The sequence below is a fragment of the Gopherus flavomarginatus genome, chromosome 5 (genome assembly GCF_025201925.1).
Source record: "Gopherus flavomarginatus isolate rGopFla2 chromosome 5, rGopFla2.mat.asm, whole genome shotgun sequence".
In the NCBI taxonomy this organism is placed as follows: Eukaryota; Metazoa; Chordata; order Testudines; family Testudinidae; genus Gopherus; species Gopherus flavomarginatus.
In genome coordinates this window covers 1,139,019-1,160,430 of record NC_066621.1, presented here as the reverse complement: position 1 = coordinate 1,160,430, position 21,412 = coordinate 1,139,019, and the positions used below count along the sequence as shown (strand labels likewise).

The following is a 21,412-nucleotide window of genomic DNA, read 5'->3' as shown; positions in this document are numbered from 1 at the left end:
GAGTCCCCCCCCCGACTGTGAGAGAGGAGGCCCCCGGGTCCCCCCCTGCTCTGAGAAAGGAGGCCCCCCGGGTTCCCCCCAGCTCCGAGAGAGGAGGCCCCCGGGTTGCCCCCCCGGCTCTGAGAGAGGAGGCCCCCCCGGGTCTCCCCCCCGGCTCCGAGAGAGGAGGCCCCCAAGTCCCGCCCGGCTCCAAGCGCCGCCTGCGGGTTAGTAGCCAACGGGGCAGGGCTTGTTAGCACAGACATCAGGGACTTCCAGCAACGTCCATGTGGGGGGGGACCCTGGGCCTGGTGCCCTGGGCTCTGCCCCCCGAGTCCCAAACAGGAGCCTGCCCGGTTCCAGCTGCTGGGCTGCAGACCCCCTCCCCCCATTGCCCCTCCTCTGGTCCTTGCCTTGATCCCCGGTCGTATCCCCCTCCTGGGTCCCGGGTGACGAAGGGCACCGGCCGCTGGAGAGGCCTCACCTGCCCCGAGGGTCTCAGCCAAAGTCCCCCCCGCAAATCCAACCACCCAGGCATTGGTGCAGCACACAGGGAAACTGAGGCACACACCGCATTCATGCACAACAGACTGGTACACAACATAACAAGGGGCAAACCCACTTTGTCACACTCTCAGGGCACAGGGGCTGGGCACACGGGGACCCCTCGCCCGGCACTGGGACACAGCCCCTCTGGGGTGGGGGGCTGGGAACTTGGGGACCCCTCTCCTGGCACTGGGACGCAGTCCCTCTGGGGTAGGGGGCTGGGCACATGGGGACCCCTTGCCCGGCGCTGGGACGCGGCCCCTCTGGGGCGGGGCGGGCGGTGAAGTCCCAGCCAAGCTGCACACAGGTTTGAGACAGGAAGTGACGGAGATGCTGAAGGCGACTGAAGGGAGGGGTCTGAACGGGGAGCTGGCCAGGACGCCTGGGTTCACACAAAGCTCTGAGGACAGGGCACCCCCCCGCTGAGCCCCTCTCCCCACCCCGATAGTTGTTTCCATCACGTCATTCGCGCCAACAGCTCCGGGCAGGAAACGCTGCGTCACGGCATCGATCACTTCCCCCCCCAGCCGCGCCCGGCTCCCGACACGGCCCCCACCAGCCATGGGGCACCGCCCAGCCCGGCCTGCGGGTCCTCGCCACCCCCCACGAGCCGCTGGCGCGCCGGGCACCCTCCTCTCCCAGCCTTGACGTGAGTAGCCCACGGCCCATTCCCCCCTTCAGAGCCGGTGCCCCCCACAGGGGACAGGCCCCACGTCCCAGCCCCTGCACCCTCGAGTCACCCGGTCCCCCACCCTGGGGCTGGGTCAGAGCCGGTGCCCCCCAGAGGGGACAGGCCCCACGTCCCAGCCCCTGCACCCCCCATTCACCCGGTCCCCCACCCTGGGGCCAGGTCAGAGCCAGTGCCCCCCACAGGGGACAGGCCCCACGTCCCAGCCCCTGCACCCCTGAGTCACCCAGTCCCCCACCGTGGGGCCGGGTCAGAGCCGGTGCCCCCCACAGGGGACAGGCCCCACGTCCCAGCCCCTGCACCCCTGAGTCACCCAGTCCCCCACCGTGGGGCCGGGTCAGAGCCGGTGCCCCCCACAGGGGACAGGCCCCACGTCCCAGCCCCTGCACCCCCGAGTCACCCAGTTCCCCACCGTGGGGCCGGGTCAGAGCCGGTGCCCCCCACAGGGAACAGGCCCCACGTCCCAGCCCCTGCACCCCCAATTGACCCAGTCCCCCACCCTGGGGCCGGGTCAGAGCCGGTGCCCCCACAGGGGACAGGCCCCACGTCCCAGCCCCCTCCAAGCCAGGCCTGGGTCAGAGCTGGTGCTCCCCAGAGGGGACAGACCCCCGTGTCCCATCCCTCCTCCCCCCTCCCAAGCCAGTCCTGGGTCAGATCCGGCGCCTCCCCCCCCAGAAACCCCCCATTTATCTCCCCTTCTCTCTCTCTCTCTCTCCGCAGCCAATCGCCGATGATGCCCCCGTCTCTGCCCCCCAGCCCCCAGCTCCCGCCCCCTTCGCCGCCCCCCGCCCTGCCCTGCGCCGCCTGCCTGGTGCCCATGGTGGCGCTGGCGGGGGTGGCCGGCCTCTTCGTGGTGATCTCGGCCCTGCTGGGCGAGCGGCTCTTCCGGGGGGCCCGGGCCCGGGGGGTGCCCAGCGTGTGGCGCCGGGGCGGGGCGCTGTGGATCGAGCCGGCCGCCCCGCCCCAGCTGGACAGAGCCCCCCAGGCGGAGACGGGCGACCTGTGGATCCCGCGCCCCCCACCCAGCGCCGAGGACTGGTACCGGGGGCCCGCCGGCAGCTCGGGGAGTGGCACCTCCAGCGGCGTCCACTCGGGGGCGCCGGAGAGCGCTGGCAGCACCACGGCCTTGTGGGACCCCGAGGCACCGGCCTGGGGGGCTCAGCCCCATGTCACCCTGCAGGACATCTCCGAGTTCTTCCGACGCGGAGGGGGGAGGGGGCCGTGAGCACCGGCACGGGGGGGGCACCAGGAGGCAACACCCCCACCCCAAGAAGCAGGATTCACCCCCATGGATGTTGGGGCAGAGCTGAGATTTTGGGGGGACACTTTGAAAATTGGAGGGGCACAAGCCTGTTGAGGACCCCCCCACTGTCTTCCACCATGGGGCACAGAGGGGTCAGCACCCCCTGCCTCCCTGGCCCTCCATGGGGCACAGAAGGGCTGCTCTATGGGACATGGGAAATTTCTGCCAGCGGCCGGTTCGTGGGGCTACGGACAAGTGGCCGAAGCTCTTGGCTCCGTTAACACCCCCTGGGTGGGGGCTCGGTGTGTCCCCCATTCACCCCCTGTGACAAAGTGGGAATGTTCTTAATGTTGTCTCTGAACACTGTGTGGGTGCCTCAGTTTCCCCATGCCGTTCTCAAGGTGCCAGCTGAACGTGTTGGAGAACAAAGAGATCAGGTGACCTCGTGGCCCGGGAAAGAGACAAAGGCCAAGGGGGGGCTGGAGAGTCTCAGTTTGGAGCTGGCTGGGGAGACGGGGGCAGCCCCAGGGCTGGGGGCTGGGCTCCCCACCCCCCAGAATGGACCCGGCGGAGGGGTCCGGTTCTCTGTACCTACAAGCTCTGTTTTAGACCCTGTTCCTGTCATCGAATAAACCTCTGTGTTACTGGCTGGCTGAGAGTCACGTCTGACTGCGAAGTGGGGGGGCAGGACCCTGTGGCTTCCCCAGGACCCCGCTGGGGCGACTCGCTGTGGGATGGAAATGGTCAGTGAAAATGCAAATGACCTGGCTGGCAGTGGGGAGGGGCTGCTGGGCTCAGGGTACCTGCCTACCTGTAACCAGCCCCCTGGGGCTGAGTGGGAGGGAGAGATGCTCCCCGCCCCCCTGCACACCAGAGAGGGGGCTCACGCTGGCTCTGATGCTGTGACCAGAGCAGAGAGCTCGCTGCCTGCCCCCACTGGGACAGCAAGGGCAGCGCTGAGCACGGGGGGAGCCGAGACCCCAGCTGAGTGGGGGGACACCCAGGCAGGGCAGGTCAGCTGCCAACCAGGTTTGCCTGGTCCAGACGTGCTGCTGGGAAGTGATTACACAGCAGGGAGGCAGCTACCAGGGACAGGGCTCGGGGGGCTGTGACCCCTGGCCCAGCCAGCGAGAGGGGGCAGGTCCCACTCCCTGCCCCAGACGCTGAATCCCAGACCGAGCTGCAGAGGGATCCCTCCTTGGAGAAGCTGAGGGAACTTGCTGGCCACAGCGCTGCAAACCCCCTTGGGGAAGGCTGCAGGGACAGAGTCCTGCAGGAGAAGGGATTCCTGTACCGGGAATGGGCTCCCCAGGGGGAAGTAGAACTGGGGGGAATCGGGAGGCAGCTGGTGGTGCCCCAGGAATCCACAGGGTTCTTCCCGTTCGAGCTGCTGGATGGGAGGAGAGTGAGGGGACCCCTGGACCCGGAAAGGAAGGATTGGGAGGAGAAGGGGGAAGACCCCCTGGGGGATCTCTTCCCTGAGGTGGGACCCAATCTCCCCATCAGGTGCTCCCTGTTCAGAGTCACTGGGAAAGCAGCCCAGAACCTGGAGAGAGAGGTCAGGGACATGCTGGCTTTAGATGGGATCCAGCCGTTTTACAGCCCATGGGCCTCACCCGTGGGGCTGATCCCCAAGGGAGACAGGATGATCTGGTTTAGTGGGGACCATCGATACCTTAAAGCCATCACAGTGTCCGATGCCGACCCCATCCCTAGGCCTGAGGAGATTCTAGACAAGCAGAGGGGGATGGAGAACTTGGCCCTGGCAGACACTGATAACGTGCATCTTTAGCCAGACCTGGGAGGAACAGGTGTCCCAGGTGAAGAGGGGGCTGGGCTGCCTCAAGGAGGTGGGACTGACGGTAAAAGCTGGAGAGTGTAAGGGGGGACGGCAGAGGTGTTGTGTCTGGGACACAAGGTGGGAAGCGGCTGCCCAAGCCCAGAGCTGGCAAAGGCCAAGATGGGGGCTCTTAACCAAGAGAGCTCGAATCGCAGCCCAGAGAGCTGGGAGAAGACCCTGTCCCAGTTTGAACCCCAGGGGTATTGGGGTGGCAAAAGGGTTCAAGCCGCATAAACCTTCCCACATGCGGCCTGCAAGTGCCATCGAGCACACCCGACCTAAGGGAGGGCGTGAGACTGGACTGTCCTGGTGTAACTCACACCAAGGAATGGGAGAGATGCTGGGGCATCCATGGGAAAGTTGGTGGGTTCGAACTTCCCCAGGTCACTGGCTGGAGTGACCTCGCTCAGTTCGGTCTCGAAGGGGGGAGAGATGTGACAAACTGGGAATGTTCTTAATGTTTTCTCTGAATACTGTGTTGGTGCCTCAGTGTCCCCATGGCAGTTCTTAAGTGTCTGGCAGAGCAAAGGCCAGTGCACCTAAATGCCTGGCGCTCTGTCTCCTGGCAACTGATGGCCTGGGCCCCCCCTCTGCAAAGGTGCCAGCTGAAGGTGTTGGAGACAAAGGGATCAGGTGACCTCCTGGCCCGGGAAAGGGGCTGAGCGGAGGAGGGGCTGGAGGGGGCTGTTAGTCTGGAGCTGGCTGGGGACGGGGAGTGAAGTGCAGACGTGGGGGGTCTGGCTCACTGCCCCCCAGAATGGACCCAGGGCCGACTGGCAAAATAAAGATTCTCACTCTTGACTGGACGGTGGGTCTGTGATCTGTGCCTAGATGCAAACATGGCCCCTTGGGGGGGTCAGGCCCCCACCCCATTCCCCACCCCCCCGAGCCAGCCAGTCTCTGCCATGGGGCCGGATGGGAGCCAGCGCCCCCTAGAGGGGACAGGTCCCTGCCCCATTCCCCACCCCCCCGAGCCAGCCAGGCCCTGCCCTGGGGCCGGATGGGAGCCGGCACCCCCTAGAGGGGACAGGCCCCTGCCCCATTCCCTGCCCCCCCGAGCCAGCCAGGCCCTGCCCTGGGGCCGGATGGGAGCCAGCGCCCCCTAGAGGGGACAGGTCCCTGCCCCATTCCCCACCCCCCCGAGCCAGCCAGGCCCTGCCCTGGGGCCGGATGGGAGCCGGCACCCCCTAGAGGGGACAGGCCCCTGCCCCATTCCCTGCCCCCCTGAGCCAGCCAGTCCCTGCCCTGGGGCCGGATGGGAGCCGACACCCCCTAGAGGGGACAGGCCCCTGCCCCATTCCCTGCCCCCCTGAGCCAGCCAGTCCCTGCCCTGGGGCCGGATGGGAGCTGGCGCCCCCTAGAGGGGACAGGCCCTTGCCCCATTCCCCCCCCCGAGCCAGCCAGGCCCTGCCCTGGGGCCGGATGGGAGCCAGCGCCCCCTAGAGGCATGCATCTGAAGAAGTGGGTATTCACCCACGAAAGCTCATGCTCCAAAACATCTGTTAGTCTATAAGGTGCCACAGGATTCTTTGCTGCTTTTACAGATCCAGACTAACACGGCTACCCCTCTGATACTTGACCCTAGAGGGGACAGGCCCCTGCCCCATTCCCCACCCCACCCCCGAGCCAGCCAGGCCCTGCCATGGGGCCACGTGAGAGCCAGCGCCCCCCAAAGGGAACAGGCCCCATGTCCCATAGCCTATTCCACAGCCCCCCTATTTCCTCTCCTAAATGCCCCACCCCCACTCCCAGCTGCCTCCTCTGAATTTCTGGGCCCAAATCCACCCAAGCCCCTTTTCTGCCACCCACCCTCCACCCGCCCCTCAAATAGGGAACTGAGCAGCTAATCGTTTCTCTCCCAGCTGCCACTGGGCGCCACTTCCTTCCAGGTCTTTCACCATTTCCTCTCCTCCTCTTCACCCTTTCTCGTTCACTCGTTCCTGCCTCGTCCTGCAGCAGAGGGGCTGCCACGTGCTGGTCCTGGGCTCAGACCCCCCCCCACACACCCCAGCCCCCAGCCCCACCTGTAGCTACGAGCTGGCCCCGGCTCTCCAGCCACGAGGTACGTTGGGGGCAATTGGTGTGTGCGGTGGGATCAGCTGGAGAAGGAGCTCACTGGCTGGGGCTGTGCGGGGAGGAATTGTGGGGGGTTAGGCAGGGGACTGGTAGTTGGCTACATAGCAATGGGCTGCTGGTCAGGAGTGGAGGGGGCATCCGGGCTGCAGGGGCTACAGGTTGGGAGTGAGGGGCACCGGCAGAGCTGGGGGGGGGCTGCAGGTCGGGAGTGAGGGGCACCGGCAGGGCTATGGGGGGCAGGGCTGGGCCGGCAGGGGCTGCAGGTTGGGAGTGAGGGGCACTGGCAGAGCTGGGGGGGGCAGGGCTGGGCTAGCAGGGGCTGCGGGTCAGGAGTGAGGGGCACAGGCAGGGCTGGGGGGGCAGGGTTGGGCTAGCAGGGACTGCAGGTCGGGAGTGAGGGGCACCGGCAGAGCTGGGGGGCGGAGGCAGGGCTGGGCTAGCAGGGACTGCGGGTTGGGAGTGAGGGGCACCGGCAGAGCTGGGGGGGCAGGGCTGGGCTAGCAGGGGGCTGTGGGTCGGGAGTGAGGGGCACTGGCAGAGCTGGGGGGGCAGGGCTGGGCTAGCAGGGACTGCGGGTCGGGAGTGAGGGGCACCAGCAGAGCTGGGGGGGGGCAGGGCTGGGCTAGCAGGGGCTGCGGGTCGGGAGTGAGGGGCACTGGCAGAGCTGGGGGGGCCCAGGGCTCGGTGCCAGGTGGGTGGGGCCGGCTGGTCTGGGAGATGTCTGGCTCCCGCCGAGGTTTCTGTGGTGTGGGGCGGGTGCTGATATTTCAGCAGGTGCAGCCCAGCCGTTGGGTGAGCCGGGGACAGAGTGGAAAATTACAAGGGATCATTTTGGGGGATTAGCCCCATAGAGTGAAATTCACTAGGCTCCCCCCACACACACCCAGCACAGCTCTGCCAGTGACCCTCGCTCCCAATCCGCAGCCCCTGCCAGCCTCCCACCCCCCCAGCTCTGCCGGTGCCCCTCACTCCCGCCCCGCAGCCCCTGCCAGCCCAGCCCTGCCTCCCCCAGCTCTGCTAGTGCCCCTCACTCCCGACCCGCAGCCCCTGCCAGCCCAGCCCTGCCCCCCCCAGCTTTGTCAGTGCCCCTCACTCCCGACCCGCAGCCCCTGCCAGCCCAGCCCTGTGCCCCCCCAGCTCTTCCCATTGGTGCTCTCTGCATCTGGCAGTTCTCAGTTCCCCCTTTGATGTTTGATGCTAAATCTGGTTTAAATCTGGAGCCAAGAATCTGGAGTGATGCTCCTCATCGCCCCCTGCTGGGAGAGACTCTTACACTGACCCACTTTCCCTTTCGCTGCCAGGCTGGTCTTTGCGCGTCCGGAGCGTCTTCCGTCTCCTCTGCTCCATACCCGTCCGCCGAGCCCCGGCCCGGGACGAGGGAGCCCAGACACCATGGCCGTATTGGGGGCCTGGCCCCAGCTGAAAATCCAGCCTACACTCCTGCTTCTCCTGGTAGCTGCAGCCTGTGCACAGACATCACCCAAAGGGAAGGAGATGGCCAGCCCAGGGACCAGTGAGGAAAGCCGGCACATCAGTACTGGTCCGGAAACTGCCTCGCCCTCTGCCGAATTAGCCAGCAACAGCACCAAGCCCCCTGACAAATTAGCCAGAAACAGACCCGAGCCCCCTGACAAATTAGCCAGAAACAGCTCCAAGCCTTCTGCCGAACTAGCCAGGAATCCACCCACCGCGGCACAGCAGGAACCCACCGCCGCCCAGACGCTGGCAACAAAGGATTCGGCTGGGCCAGTGTCTCCATCTGGCCTTCCCTCTGCGGAGGCGACCGTGGCCCTGAGATCCGGCCTGGCCGGGGCGACGACAGCGGGTGGCGAACAGCCCGTCACGGATCTGAAGCAGGAAGGGCTGAAGCGGCAAGCGGGCACGGTGGCAGGGAGCCCGGGTCCGGGGCAGGAGACTCAGACCGTGCCAGGCATGGACAGGCAGAGCACAAGTGCCCCCATGGAGCCCGCCAAGGGCACCGATCGGAGCGGGTACAACCAGACCGTGCCAGCCAGCACCGATCGGACCGGCCGCTACAGGGCTGCCCCAGACCACACCGCTGGGCCCTCGAAGAACCAGCCCACCCCCACACGCTCGCCCCCTGCCCTCTTCCCCACCCCGCCTGCCAAGAAACCGAAGCCCGACTCAGAGGTCTTCACGCCGATGCCGGCCTCCAGCCCCAGCCCCGCCACCCGCAAGCTGCCCGTGGGCATCATTGTGGTGCTGGTGGTTGTCACCATCGTGGTGCTGGCCCTGCTCGCCGTGGCGCTGCACTGTCGGAGCCGGCGACGGTCCGGCTCCACCACCTTCAGCGGGCTGGCGGGGCCTGGCGAGTGGGCGGGGCCGGTGAGCCTGCCGGAGGAGAAGGCCGAGGGGCAGGCCGGGGCCGGGGGGCAGCAGGCCGGGCCGGGTGAATCCAGGCGGCCCACGCTGACCACCTTCTTCGGGAAGCGCCACTCCCGGGTGTCCTCGGTGGCCATGGAGGACGTGGCTGGGGCCAAGGGCGAGGGGCCCCTTTCGGAGCCTCTGCTGGCCCCGGGGGAGCAGGGGGGCGACCCTGTGCCGCAGGGGGCAGCGGAGGCCAACGGGATGGTGCCCAGACCCACCTCGCCCCCTCCGGATCCCCCCGCCAACGGGGAATTCCCCCTGCCCCCTCCCATGGAGCAGGAAGCCTTGCCCCCCGTGTAAGCCCCACCCCTAATCACCTGCCCCGCCCACGGCGCCCCCTGCTGGGCGAGGCCGGGGATGGAATAGCTGGGAGCTCCCCCACAGCCAGTGCCCCCCACCCCACCCAGCGGCTCCCCCTGCTGGGCGAGGCCGGGGATGGAATAGCTGGGAGCTCCCCCACAGCCAGTGCCCCCCACCCCACCCAGCGGCGCCCCCTGCTGGGTGAGGCCGGGGATGGAATAGCTGGGAGCTCCCCCACAGCCAGTGCCCCCCACCCCACCCCACCCCACCCCCTGGCGCCCCCTGCTGGGTGAGGCCGGGGATGGAATAGCTGGGAGCTCCCCCACAGCCAGTGCCCCCCACCCCACAGCGCCCCCTGCTGGGTGAGGCTGGGGATGGAATAGCTGGGAGCTCCCCCACAGCCAGTGCCCCCCACCCCACCCCACCCCACAGCGCCCCCTGCTGGGCGAGGCCGGGGATGGAATAGCTGGGAGCTCCCCCACAGCCAGTGCCCCCCACCCCACGGCACCCCCTGCTGGGCGAGGCCGGGGCAGTTTCCATCTGCCCACCTGGGCGCTGGTGGATTCCTTGTCGTTCTTGCTCAAGTCTTTTCTTTGTGTCTTTTGCAAGATTTTCCGCTGTCCCCAGCCACAAGTTTCCTGTTTACGATTCACTCCTCGAGGTTGTTTGAATTTGGAGTGAACAGTTTAGGGTGTGAACAGAATAGAACCCAGGAGTCCTGGCTCCCATCCCCCCACCTCCCACCCCAGCCCCTGCTCTAACCCACTAGACCGCACTCCCCTCCCAGAGCCGGGGAGAGAACCGGCCGTGCAGCTCAGGAGTGGGGCTGGGGGAACCCAGGGCTGGGCTGGCAGGGGCTGCGGGTTGGGAGTGAGGGGCACCGGCAGAGCTGGGGGGGCAGGGCTGGGCTGGCAGGGGCTGCGGGTCGGGAGTGAGGGGCACCGGCAGAGCTGGGGGTGCAGGGCTGGGCTGGCAGGGGGCTGTGGGTCGGGAGTGAGGGGCACCGGCAGGGCTGGGGGGGGAGCAGGGCAGGGGGGACAGGGGCTGCGGGTCGGGAGTGAGGGGCACTGGCAGGGCTGGGTGTGTGATTGTGGTTCGGGGCAGGATGCTCACATCTCTTGGCTCGTCACAATTTCCTTTCGACTCGCTCTCAGGACTTGAGTAATTAACGGCTGAATCTGTTACAGGAAGGCTTGTTGTGTCGGTGCCCCTCACTCCCGACCCGCAGCCCCTGCTAGCCCAGCCCTGCCCCCACAGCCCTGCCGGTGCCCCTCACTCCTGACCCGCAGCCCCTGCCAGCCCAGCCCTGCCCCCCCAGCTCTGCCGGTGCCCCGCACTCCCGACCCGCGTGTACATTTGACGTGAGAGGAAATCGCGCCCCTTTCTGCAGAGTTTTATATTTTTGTGTATTTAATAAAGAGGTTTGCGGCTCCATCACTGGCTGAGAGCAGAATTGTAACAGCCAAATTCAAGCGTCACAGGGTCAAGGGCAAGCCGTGGAGCCCGGGGAGCACCCGCTCCGGCCGCAGGATGCCCCGAATGAATGCCAGGGGGAGCTCGGGCTGGGCTGCTCGACAGCCGTCCCTGGTCGGTTCTTCCCGCTGGGCTATTGGGGTGACATGGCAGGAGTGGGCCGGGACACGAGCAGGGGTGCCGTGAGGGTGCTAGCCCTGGGGGGTCCCCGGGAGCGGCCCGAGATGTGGCTCAGGGGACAAGGTGTTAGGGGGCTTCCCCTTCACACCCTCCCCTGGCGCGTCTCGAGCAGCCAGAGAGCAGACGGCCAGAAGCCAGAAGTGCCGGCGAAGCGCTGTTTGGTGGGGTTAGTCCCAAGCGAACATCTCCAGCACTCAACACGTCGGCAGAGTCTGTTCACCAGCATCCCCTCCCCGGCTCCAATGCCGCCGAGCGTTTACCTGCGTCCCCCTCCCCAGCTCCAGCGCCACCAAGCGTCTATGCCATGTTCCCCTCCCCGGCTCCAATGACGCCGAGCATTTACCTGCGTCCCCCTGCCCAGCTCCGACGCCGCCGAGCATCTACGCCATGTTCCCCTCCCGGGCTCCGCCGCCGCCGAGCATTTACCTGCATCCCCCTCCCCAGCTCCAGCGCCACCAAGCGTCTATGCCATGTTCCCCTCCCCGGCTCCAACACCGCCGAGCATTTACCTGCGTCCCCCTGCCCAGCTCCAACGCCACCAAGCGTCTATGCCATGTTCCCCTCCCCGGCTCCGACGCCGCCAAGCATTTACCTGCATCCCCCTGCCCAGCTCTGACGCCGCCGAGCATCTACGCCATGTTCCCCTCCCGGGCTCCGCCGCCGCCGAGCATTTACCTGCATCCCCCTCCCCAGCTCCAACGCCACCAAGCGTCTATGCCATGTTCCCCTCCCCGGCTCCGACGCCGCCGAGCGTTTACCTGCGTCCCCCTCCCCAGCTCCAGCGCCACCAAGCGTCTATGCCATGTTCCCCTCCCCGGCTCCAACACCGCCGAGCGTTTACCTGCGTCCCCCTCCCCAGCTCCAACGCCACCAAGCGTCTATGCCATGTTCCCCTCCCCGGCTCCAACGCCGCCGAGCGTTTACCTGCGTCCCCCTGCCCAGCTCCAACGCCACCAAGCGTCTATGCCATGTTCCCCTCCCCGGCTCCAACGCCGCCGAGCGTTTACCTGCGTCCCCCTCCCCAGCTCCAACGCCACCAAGCGTCTATGCCATGTTCCCCTCCCCGGCTCCAACGCCGCCGAGCGTTTACCTGCGTCCCCCTGCCCAGCTCCGACGCCCGCCGAGCGTTTACCTGCATCCCCCTCCCCAGCTCTGACGCCACCGAGCATCTACGCCATGTTCCCCTCCCCAGCTCCAACGCCGCCGAGCATTTACCTGCGTCCCCCTGCCCAGCTCCAACGCCGCCGAGCGTCTATGCCATGTTCCCCTCCCCAGCTCCGACGCCACCGAGCATCTACGCCATGTTCCCCTCCCCGGCTCCGATGCTGCGGAGCGTTTACCTGCATCCCCCTCCCCAGCTCCGACGCCGCCAAGCGTCTACACCATGTTCCCCTCCCCGGCTCCAACGCCGCCGAGCGTTTACCTGCGTCCCCCTCCCCAGCTCCGACGCCACGGAGCGTTTACCCCATGTTCCCTGACCCGGCTCCGACACCATGGAGCATTTACCCCACATTCCCTGACCCGGCTCCGACACCATGGAGCGTTTACCCCACGTTCCCTGACCTGGCTCCGACTCCGCGGAGCATTTACCCCACCTTCCCTGACCTGGCTCCGATGCCGCGGAGCGTTTACCCCACGTGCCCCTCCCCTGCTCCGACACTGTGGAGCATTTACTCCATGTTCCCTGACCTGGCTCCGACTCCGCGGAGCATTTACCCCACGTTCTCTGACCTGGCTCCGATGCCGCGGAGCGTTTACCCCACGTGCCCCTCCCCTGCTCTGACGCTGTGGAGCGTTTACCCCACTTTCCCTGACCCAGCTCTGATGCCGTGGAGCGTTTACCCCGCGTGCCCTGAACTGGCTCCGATGCCACGGAGCGTTTACCCCACGTCCCCCTCCCCGGCTCTGACACCATGGAGCGTTTACCCCATGTGCCCTGATCCGGCTCTAACGCCGCAGAGCGTTTACCCGGTGTGCCCTGACCCGGCTCTGACACCACGGAGTGTTTACCCCACTCTCCCGGACCTGGCTCCGATGCCCCTCACCCCTCCTGACTGGTAGCTTGACCTTGGCTTCAGGGAGGAGCCAGGCAGGCTCCCTGTGCACACTTGTACAGTTAAAAACTTTTGTGACAGTTAACGTTTAAAGTCAAGTTTCCCCACGTTGGGCAGGACGGTGCTGCACAGCTGGGGCCAGGCTTGAGTGAGGAGCGATTACACGTCTCGGTTCCAGGTTCACAAGACACGTATGTCGCACACACCCAGCTCGGCGTGCGGGAGATGGGCGCTCGGGTTCACCACCCATGGAATGTATTCCGAGTCCACGTCGAACAGGTGCCTGGGCAGGGCGCGTCCCTGGGCTGTCGGGGGAGGAAACGGGCTATTTCCCGCTGACTCGCCCTGGGTACTGACGCGCCCGCTCTGCCCAGCAACACGTCAGCTCCACCTCTGCTCTCTCGCCAGCCGACCTGCTTGTGGGCAGGCATCAGCCCAGCGTCTCTGGGCTCTGGTCACACGCGTTAGGATGTGAGCGTCTCACAGGTCAGACTCCAAAGGCTCTCGCTGGCCGGCGCACACCTAGCTGCTAACGGGCCGGGGGGAACGGGGCGGGTGGGAGACTCACAGAGCAGAGGCTGTGACAGCTGCGGGACGGACAGCCCGAGAGCAGGTCCGGTGTGGCTCTGTGGTGTAACCCGGGAGTGGCCGGCCACAGCGCCCCCCAGTACAGCCGGGGGCAGTTACGCGCTGGAGGGGCGGAGGTGGGGGCAGACCGGGGGTGGAGATGCTCAGGGCGAAGCCGCGGGAGAGGCATCCCCGGGGAGAGAGCTGCTGGGACCCAGCCCGTCCGTCAATCCAGACGGTACCTGGGGCATCGGGATGTTCTCCCTCCTATCTCAGCTGGTTCAGCCGTCTGCCTTCTTAGCCTGCTGCCCCATGGCCTGAGCGCCATCTCCTTCCCTAATTCTATCTTCCAAAGACGAGAGTGTCCGTCCCCGACCCCGCTCACCTCAGCGCAGGCCTCAGCCATGGCCACATGCAGAAGTCGCCTGCCACTGCCTGGTGGGACCCACCGCCTCGTTCGGGGTGAGGGAGGGTCCCAGAAAAGTCTGAGCTGCCCGGGGCGAGGGAGGCAGCATGGCTTGTCCTGGGGCCGCCCCGAGGAGTGAGACGTTACCCAGCCCTTACCTGCGCCATCCAGGCCGGCCATGGGGTAAGCGTCTCGACCCCAGATGTCCCCAGCCATAGCACGGTGTAACGCCGTCAGCCGGCGCTCCCGGAGCGTCGCAGCCCATACTCACCACTGCTGGGGGATGACGAGCAGCCCTCGGTGAGAGGGTCTCCAGGAGCCCCCTCTCGGCAGCCGAAAGCTCTCCGTGACACGGCGCAGAATGGGACATCGACTGGGGCCTGCCAAGCCTGTGACCACACCCCAGCCAGGGGTCTCCAGCAGGGCAGGACTGGCTGGGCAAACCCCATGGGCCCGGGATCAGGAGCTGGTGGAGAGGGTGGAGCTGGGTCCCTCCACCTGGGAGCACAGAGCCCCCGGGAGGGATCAGAGAACTGAAGAGGGATTAAGGCCCATCCCACACAACATCTCTGCAGGATGATGAGGCCGGCACCTGGGCACGAGACCGGCTGGTCGTTGGGCTGTCCCGCTAGAGCGTCAAGCGAGCCGTAAGCTGAGCGACCCAATTCACCAGCCTCAGCGCCGTCCAAGCCTCCCCTCCGCTCAAGGCCCCTAGATGCGGCTGTAGTAAAACCCAACTCCCGTTTGTTTAACAGACCCTGAGCTAGAGACTGAAACTCAAGGCAAGTACAAGGGTTTGGAAACACGAGGGTATTGGGCAAGGAAAAACCCTTGAGCTGCTGTGATGTGGTGCTCCACATGGAATTGTTCTGTCTGTTCTTACTTGGAACCACTTAAATCCTCCTTTTTATACTTAACAAAATCACTTTTGTTTATTAACAAACCCAGAGTAAGTGATTAATACCTGGGGGAGCAAACAGCTGTGCATATCTCTCTATTAGTGTTATAGAGGGTGGACAATTTTGAGTTTACCCTGTATAAGCTTTACAGGGTAAAATGGATTTATTTGGGGTTTGGACCCCACTGGGAGCTGGGTGTCTGGGTGCTGGAGACAGGAGCACTTGCTGAGCTGTATCCAGTTAAGCCTGCAGCATTGGGGTGTGGTTCAGACCTGGGTCTGGGTTGCAGCAGGCTGGCGTGTCTGGCTCGACAGGGCAGGGTTCTGGAGTCCCAGGCTGGCAGGAAAACAGGCTCAGAGGTAACTTCAGCATGTCAGGTGACAGCCTCAAGGGGGTCTCTGTGACCTCTGAAGAAATGGGCTTTTATGCCCAAATAAATCTGTTAGTCTCTAAGGTGCCACCGGACTCCTTATTGTTTTTGTGGATCCAGACTGACAGGACTACCCCTCTGATACATGGATTAACATACGCAATTGCCTATTTCCCATCATTTGCAGGTGATCTGCTACTTTCTCCAAAGAGAGCTCAAGACAGTGATATCACTATGTTTATCGTTCATGTACATGTTAAGATCTCCTTTCGAGCTCTGAATTAGCAGAATGCGGCATAGACAGGAACTTTTTGGTTACATTCTCAATCCTTGGTTTGCCAGACCCCGAGGCACCAAACATTCCAGAAAGCTGAATAAATTACGAGCCCGCACAGAGGGGGACACTGGAGAGAAGGAAAAGCCAGTGACTGATTACAGGGGAGGGAGTCAAAGGACACCCCTGGGCAATGAACAAACTAATCTCAACCTGCACTGTCTGAACAGAGGGCGCGTGTGACGTTCCCCTGGTGTTATCCGGAGCGGTGATCTGCTGGGTCACCCCCGTCCTCGACTCGAGGAACCAGGTTCTCTGGGAACCGCCACTCCCCAGCTGGTCACGCACAGCCTCTGGCACGGGAGCTGCTCTCAGCCACCTGAGTGAGCACTTTCAGCAGCCATAGCTTGGATTGTGCAACCGAATGACACTAGCCAATACCTCCGGTCCCAGACACACTCTGGGAACCTCCAACTTGCAGTGTCCAGTTTCGCCCGCTGGACGCCGCAAGATTATATGAATTCATCAATTTAACAAAGAAATTGATATGTAGCAGGCGTGTTATGCCAAGGGGAGACTCTGACACATGGCAAACCAATCGCACTGCTACAGGTAGACTAAACAAACCGATTCATTAACTACAAAAGATAGATGTTAAATGATTATACGTCAAAGCACAACACGTCAGATTTGGTCTAATGAAATAAAAGCAAAACGCAGTTTAAGCTGATCTTAACCCTTTCAGTGCCCTTACAAACATCGATGCTTCTCCCCACAGGCTGGCGGGCTGCCCTTCAGCCAGGTTCTCCCCTTTGAGCAGCACTTCAGCCGCTGGGTGGTGGTGTCTGTAGACGGAGGTGGAAGAGAGGGACAGCCTGCCAAATGTCTCTCCCTTTGTGACGAAGTTGGGGATTTTTGTAACCTTTTACATGACTAGCGTGTGTGTGCCTCAGTTTCCCTGTGTGCTGCATGTTTCACAAGGTGGTGGGAGAGGGTTGGTGTTGCAGAGGACCAGGTGTGACCTCGCCTGGCAGCTGGGACCCCTGGACAATGGCCTGGAGATGGGGAACCCCAACAACTGGGTGACCCTGGAAACTAAGAGGCCACCCCAGCTTGGCAGCCATCCGGTTCTGGGCAGTGGGAGGACAAAGGGCTGTGGAGAGAGGACCCTGGTGACCTGACCAACCAGTTCCAGCCAGAGGGAACAAAGGACAGAAGAGAGAGGGCCCCAGCGACCTGTTTACCTGGGACAGAAGACAATGGACAGTGGTGGGACTTGGGGGAGGTGATCTCAGATGCCCAGCTGGGAAGCAGGGGGCTGTGGGCTGGAGAGGGGGGAGCAGGCAGAGCCCCCCTGGCTGCAGGGGGACTGGGATGTGCTGGGCTGAGGGAGGCCAGGCCTGAGGCCAGAGAGTTTCCTGTGCTGGGGTCAGACGCTCAATAAACCCTCCTGTGTTACCCTGGCTGAAAGTCACTCAGGGCGGGGGGGGGGATCGTACCCTTGCAGTGAGGAGGCCCCGGGGGGCCCAGAGCGAGGGGACTCCCTGAGGGGCCCACGGCAGAGACAGACGTGCTAAGGCTCAGAGAGGTGCGGCTCCAGGAGGTGGAGGGGCCTGACCCCAGGAGAGAGTGGCCCCCTGAGAAGGGCTGTCGCACTGAAGGGGATTCCCCCCAGGGACCGCACAGGGCCACGAGTGGGCACGACCTGGGAGTCCATGACATCCTTTTATCCTGTTCTTTCTTCCCTCTTGGCTTCCCCCCCCCTTCAGAGTCAGGTGAGCATTACCCCATCGCAGTCCCAAACTGCCCAAGGGAAGGGGGGTGACTCACTCGAGAGTCCAACAGATCCTTTGTTGCTGCCTAGGCCAGTGTCCTTGTTCCTGTGAGGCTGGGCTGGGTCTGTCCCATCCACGCCCTGATGAGGTGTGAACTGCCCCTCTGCACCGGAGAGTTTTGCCTGGGCCTGTTTTCTGCCATGAAAACACATTTTCGGCCTCATAACTATAGACATGAAATTACAACCTACGACATCACTATAACAACAATGCTCAGGGCATCATGAGCCTACCAAAGACACCCAACCTGACAAACTTTGCATTGCATACCACACAATCATATTATAAGGATGAACGTGGGGGTGCAGGGTGTTCCCCCGAGCGTCACACCTTCCCCCTTCATTTACTGCAAGAGGGATAGTCACTGACTAGGTCGAAGGCAGTTTGGGTTATAGTTCTTCTGGCAACCAGCCATCAAGGCCATGAGGCGGTGTGCCTCAGTTTCCCCCAACCACACACAGCAAACCAGGTTTGTTATGGTTTCTCTGCTGTGATAAGCTTTAAATCTGTTTACAGGTATTAACTGACAAGTACCATTACCATAAGATGTAACATCGGTAACAAAATTCTTATCCCGAAACTTAACATTAATACCAACACTTTTTTATCACAGATGGGTGTGTACAAGGATCTGTATCACACCACGCTGTGACATTCTGTATCTCCGGGAAACACCCTGCACCCGCCACAGCTTGGATTGTGCAAGCAAACGGCACTAGCTGACATGCCAGGGGCTGTGCCTGACCAGCCCAGGGGTGGGGTTCGCACTGCAGAGCAGGGTGAGGCTGGCTCCCAGAGTCGGGGACTGGGGCGACCCAGCAGATCACCACTCCGGATAACACCAGGGGAACGTCACACGCGCCCTCTGTTCAGTGTGGGTTGAGGTTAGTTTGTTCATTGCCCAGGGTGTCCTTTGACTCCCTCCCCCGTAATCAGTCACTGGCTTTTCCTTCCCTCCAGTGTCCCCCTCTGTATGGGCTCGTAATTTCATCGTGTTTCTGGAATGTTGGTGCCTGGCAAGACGGGTCCAGGGGGATCCTGCGCATTGGCTGGCCCTTGGGGGAGCTGTCTCCCAACCCCAGGACTGTACATATGTAGAAAATCCAGTTCCCTCTTTGGGGTTACGCTGTGTCCCCCCTCCCAGCACTGAGTCCTTCCCCGGGGGGCTGTGATCTGTGCTAGAGTCATTTACCCTTAGATCACATGCACCTTTTCCCAGTAGCTCTCTCCAGCCGGGAGGAAAACACCCCCTTCTCTGGCCTAGAAGGGACCTCAGGAGGTAGCTAGTCCAACCCCCCGCTCAAAGCAGGACCCATCTCCAGACAGATTTTTGCCCCAAATTGCCCCCTCGAGGACTGAACTCCCAACCCCAGGTTTAGCAGGCCAACGCGCAAACCACGGAGCTGTCAGTTGGGTCATTTACAGTGTGACAAACCCGCTGGCCGTTTCCTGGTCCCAACTCCTCTGTTATCACCGGCCTTGGAGCTGCATCTTGATGTAAAGAGAATCAGTTACTGTCCACAAACGTATCAGAAATAGCCAAAGCGGGACCCCTCCGCCACCCCTTTCTCTGTCGCTGAGACGTCCGCTGGGTGACTGCCCCCTCCGGGAGGTCAGTCACACGGTTCCTCTCACAACCCGGGTCACGGGCTGACCACCTGGGTGCACCAATGCTGACTCGGCCATTTGGTCCTGGGCCTCCTTCTCCAAGTGACTAGTGAGGAGACATTCCTGCACCCCCCACAATTCCTCCCCCGGTTTCCTCCTCTGGCCCCCCCCAGACACATTCCTCTGGGCCCCCTGAGAAGGGGCCTGTCCCTTGTTCATCTGTAAAATCCTGCCAGTTTCCTTGATCAGGGATGGCACCTCTCCTGGCCCCGCACCTGAGGGCACCTTGCCTTCTGCTGGGAAGTGGCCAGCCTCAGCCCCTCCCACACCTGGAAGCCCCCTGGTTCCCTGCGTTACCGAGTCACAGGAATCCTCACCCAGCCCAGTGGTTTCTGAGATCCCATGTCCCTTCCCTGGGCTCCCCTCTGGGACAGGGGATCTCTGCTCCCTAGGGCCGGGTCCGTCTCTGGTTCAGCAGACACCCTGGACAGGTCTCTCTCCCTGGCAGGCGTTACACCCCCGTCCCTTCCTGAGGTGGGGCTGCCTCCAGCTGCAGGGCAGGAGCTGCTCTCAACCGCCCTCCCACCTGGGAGCATGTGGCTCCCCCCAGCTGCAGAGGAATCAAGGAGACTCTCTCCCATTCTCTCAGCAGTTCCTGACACTGACCCTTTCCCTCGGGGGTCCCAGCATAACCCTCCCTCCTGCTCCAGGCAAATACTGTAAACTCATTCCCCAGGAGCAGGTCGAATGGGAGGTGATCCAGCAGCCCCACAGTCACACTTCCAACACCACATGGATCTGAGCTAATGGTACGAGGAATCAGCTTTCGCCCACCCCCACAATCTCTGCTATTTGGCCAGGCAGCATACGGGCCTTTGGGACCACACGCTGCTTAACCAGAGAGATCTGGGCCCCTGTATCCCTCTGCCCCAAGTCCTCCCTGCCATTAATTTTGACAAACTCAACATGCTCCATGTCTGTTCTGCAGAGGCTAATCTCACCGAGCCAATGGCCTGGGGGGTTCTGCGGTGAGGCCGGCAGAACTAACGTGAGCTGTTGGTTGCCTGCTTCCACCTAGCACAGGGCATTTATTCCTCAGGGAGTCACTGCAATTACACGGATAGCACCTTTGGGGCTCCTCTGCTTTTACAGGGGGGTTGGGACGGGGGTGAGAGGAATGGTTTGGGGGAGGTCAGTACCCAGCCCCCCAGCACCTCTCCCTCTTGCTAGGGATAAAATGGGATCTTCCCGTCCCACCAGCTTCAAACACCTCGTTCCTGGTTTGTTTTCAATAGACGCCTGGGTCTGTTTGAAGATGTGAAAGTAGAGTGAATGATATTGTGAAAATAGAAAGAATTAAAGAATTGCAGTGTGTGCCTTTAAGCAAAAGAGCTGAAATGTTAAAATACAGGTGACCGGAAGAGGAACATTAAGGCATAAACAATGAGCTGATGGTGAAACATTAGCTGGAGATTGGTAAAAGTTAGCAAGGAAATTCATTGTGTATGTCTGGCCTCCGGCGAATGTGTCAGTTCTGCTCCCTTTTGATCAGTATAAACGGAGGCAGTGTGGGGCATGCATGGGGCTCCCACTATCTGGGTGTATTAGCAGAGCGCTGTGCTAGCAAACAGAGCCATCTGCCAAACTGTGAGTCCTGAGTCGGACTTTGACAAAGGCACCAGCAAGAGACACCATCTCATCCACAGACCTTACGTCTTTGTCCCATAGACGCTGCGTCACATCCGCCTTACACAGGCCCAGGAAATGCCCTGGAGCCAAGGTTCCCTCAAAGCTGGTAACACCTTTGCCCCCACCCACTTTCCCGTCAAATCTTTCGTTTTGTTCTCATCTTCCCCATTACTCAGCCCAACATCCCTCTTAACATTCCTAAATGTAACTCGATAGGTTTCTGGGGTAATCTGAAAACTTCGCACGACAGTATCTTTAAATTAACAATAGTCTAAAGCATCTTCGACAGACAATTCCACTGAACGCATTTCAGGCTTTACCTGTTAATCTCACAGTCAGGGTGGGGACTCTCTTATCCTCAGGGATTTCATTGCACTGCACGCAGCCTCTGGAAGGTGGCCAGCTAGTCAGCAATACCGTCCTTCTCGCTGTTCCCACTTGGGGAGTTTTAGAGTGACGGGAGCCAGTGGGGCCGGGGGGTTCTGGTTCTGCTTCTCTAGCAGGTCCAGCTGGTGTTTTCTCTCTTTCTCTTTCTTCTCTCTCCCTTTCTCTTCCCTGGCCCTTCTGGATGCAGCCTCCTCCCTGGCTGTCTCTGCATCCACAGTTTCCCTGGCCGCAGCTACTGCTTCGAGCCTCATTTCTGCAGGCCACATTTGAAACTCCCAGCCCTTTGCCTCTCCGCCGCTTCCAGTCTGGCCAGCTCCAGATTTGTAGCTACCTCACTGGGACTCATTTTCCTGCTTTCTTGTGCATATTTCCCTCACCCGAAATAAACCAACAGAACATACAGCACGGTGACCTCCTCCCGACCGTTCTTAGCCACTCCACTTAAGACTCACTAAAAATCACAAATATCGCTGCTTAGAGTGTGAACGTCACTTGGAGTAACAAGCTGCACGTGCACCCTGCCCGCTGCGCCACTGGGACGTTCCCCTCTGGTGTTATCTGGACCGGTGATCTGCTGGGTCAAGAGAGCTTCTGCATGAAGCATATTCCA

At 62.5% G+C, this 21,412-nt stretch overlaps 3 protein-coding genes across 3 annotated transcripts; all 3 read left to right on the top strand.

Annotated features, from left to right (window-relative positions):
* The first annotated feature begins 856 nt into the window (after positions 1-856).
* C5H16orf54 (chromosome 5 C16orf54 homolog) lies at positions 857-3,105 on the top strand. Its single transcript, XM_050952443.1, has 2 exons — positions 857-1,174; positions 1,934-3,105. The coding sequence occupies exon 2, from the start codon at positions 1,944-1,946 to the stop codon at positions 2,436-2,438; it is 495 nt and encodes a 164-aa protein (XP_050808400.1). The 5' UTR covers positions 857-1,174; positions 1,934-1,943; the 3' UTR covers positions 2,439-3,105.
* Positions 3,106-6,091: 2,986 nt separating this feature from the next.
* SPN (sialophorin) lies at positions 6,092-10,494 on the top strand. Its single transcript, XM_050952377.1, has 2 exons — positions 6,092-6,358; positions 7,674-10,494. The coding sequence occupies exon 2, from the start codon at positions 7,765-7,767 to the stop codon at positions 9,058-9,060; it is 1,296 nt and encodes a 431-aa protein (XP_050808334.1). The 5' UTR covers positions 6,092-6,358; positions 7,674-7,764; the 3' UTR covers positions 9,061-10,494.
* Positions 10,495-11,100: 606 nt separating this feature from the next.
* LOC127051176 (uncharacterized) lies at positions 11,101-12,774 on the top strand. Its single transcript, XM_050953146.1, has one exon. The coding sequence runs from the start codon at positions 11,101-11,103 to the stop codon at positions 12,772-12,774; it is 1,674 nt and encodes a 557-aa protein (XP_050809103.1).
* Positions 12,775-21,412: the final 8,638 nt, after the last annotated feature.

Bases quoted from the DNA above. Each gene is read 5' to 3' on its own strand.
- C5H16orf54 (XM_050952443.1), top strand. From the start codon at position 1,944: ATGATGCCCCCGTCTCTGCCCCCCAGCCCCCAGCTCCCGCCCCCTTCG.
- SPN (XM_050952377.1), top strand. From the start codon at position 7,765: ATGGCCGTATTGGGGGCCTGGCCCCAGCTGAAAATCCAGCCTACACTC.
- LOC127051176 (XM_050953146.1), top strand. From the start codon at position 11,101: ATGTTCCCCTCCCGGGCTCCGCCGCCGCCGAGCATTTACCTGCATCCC.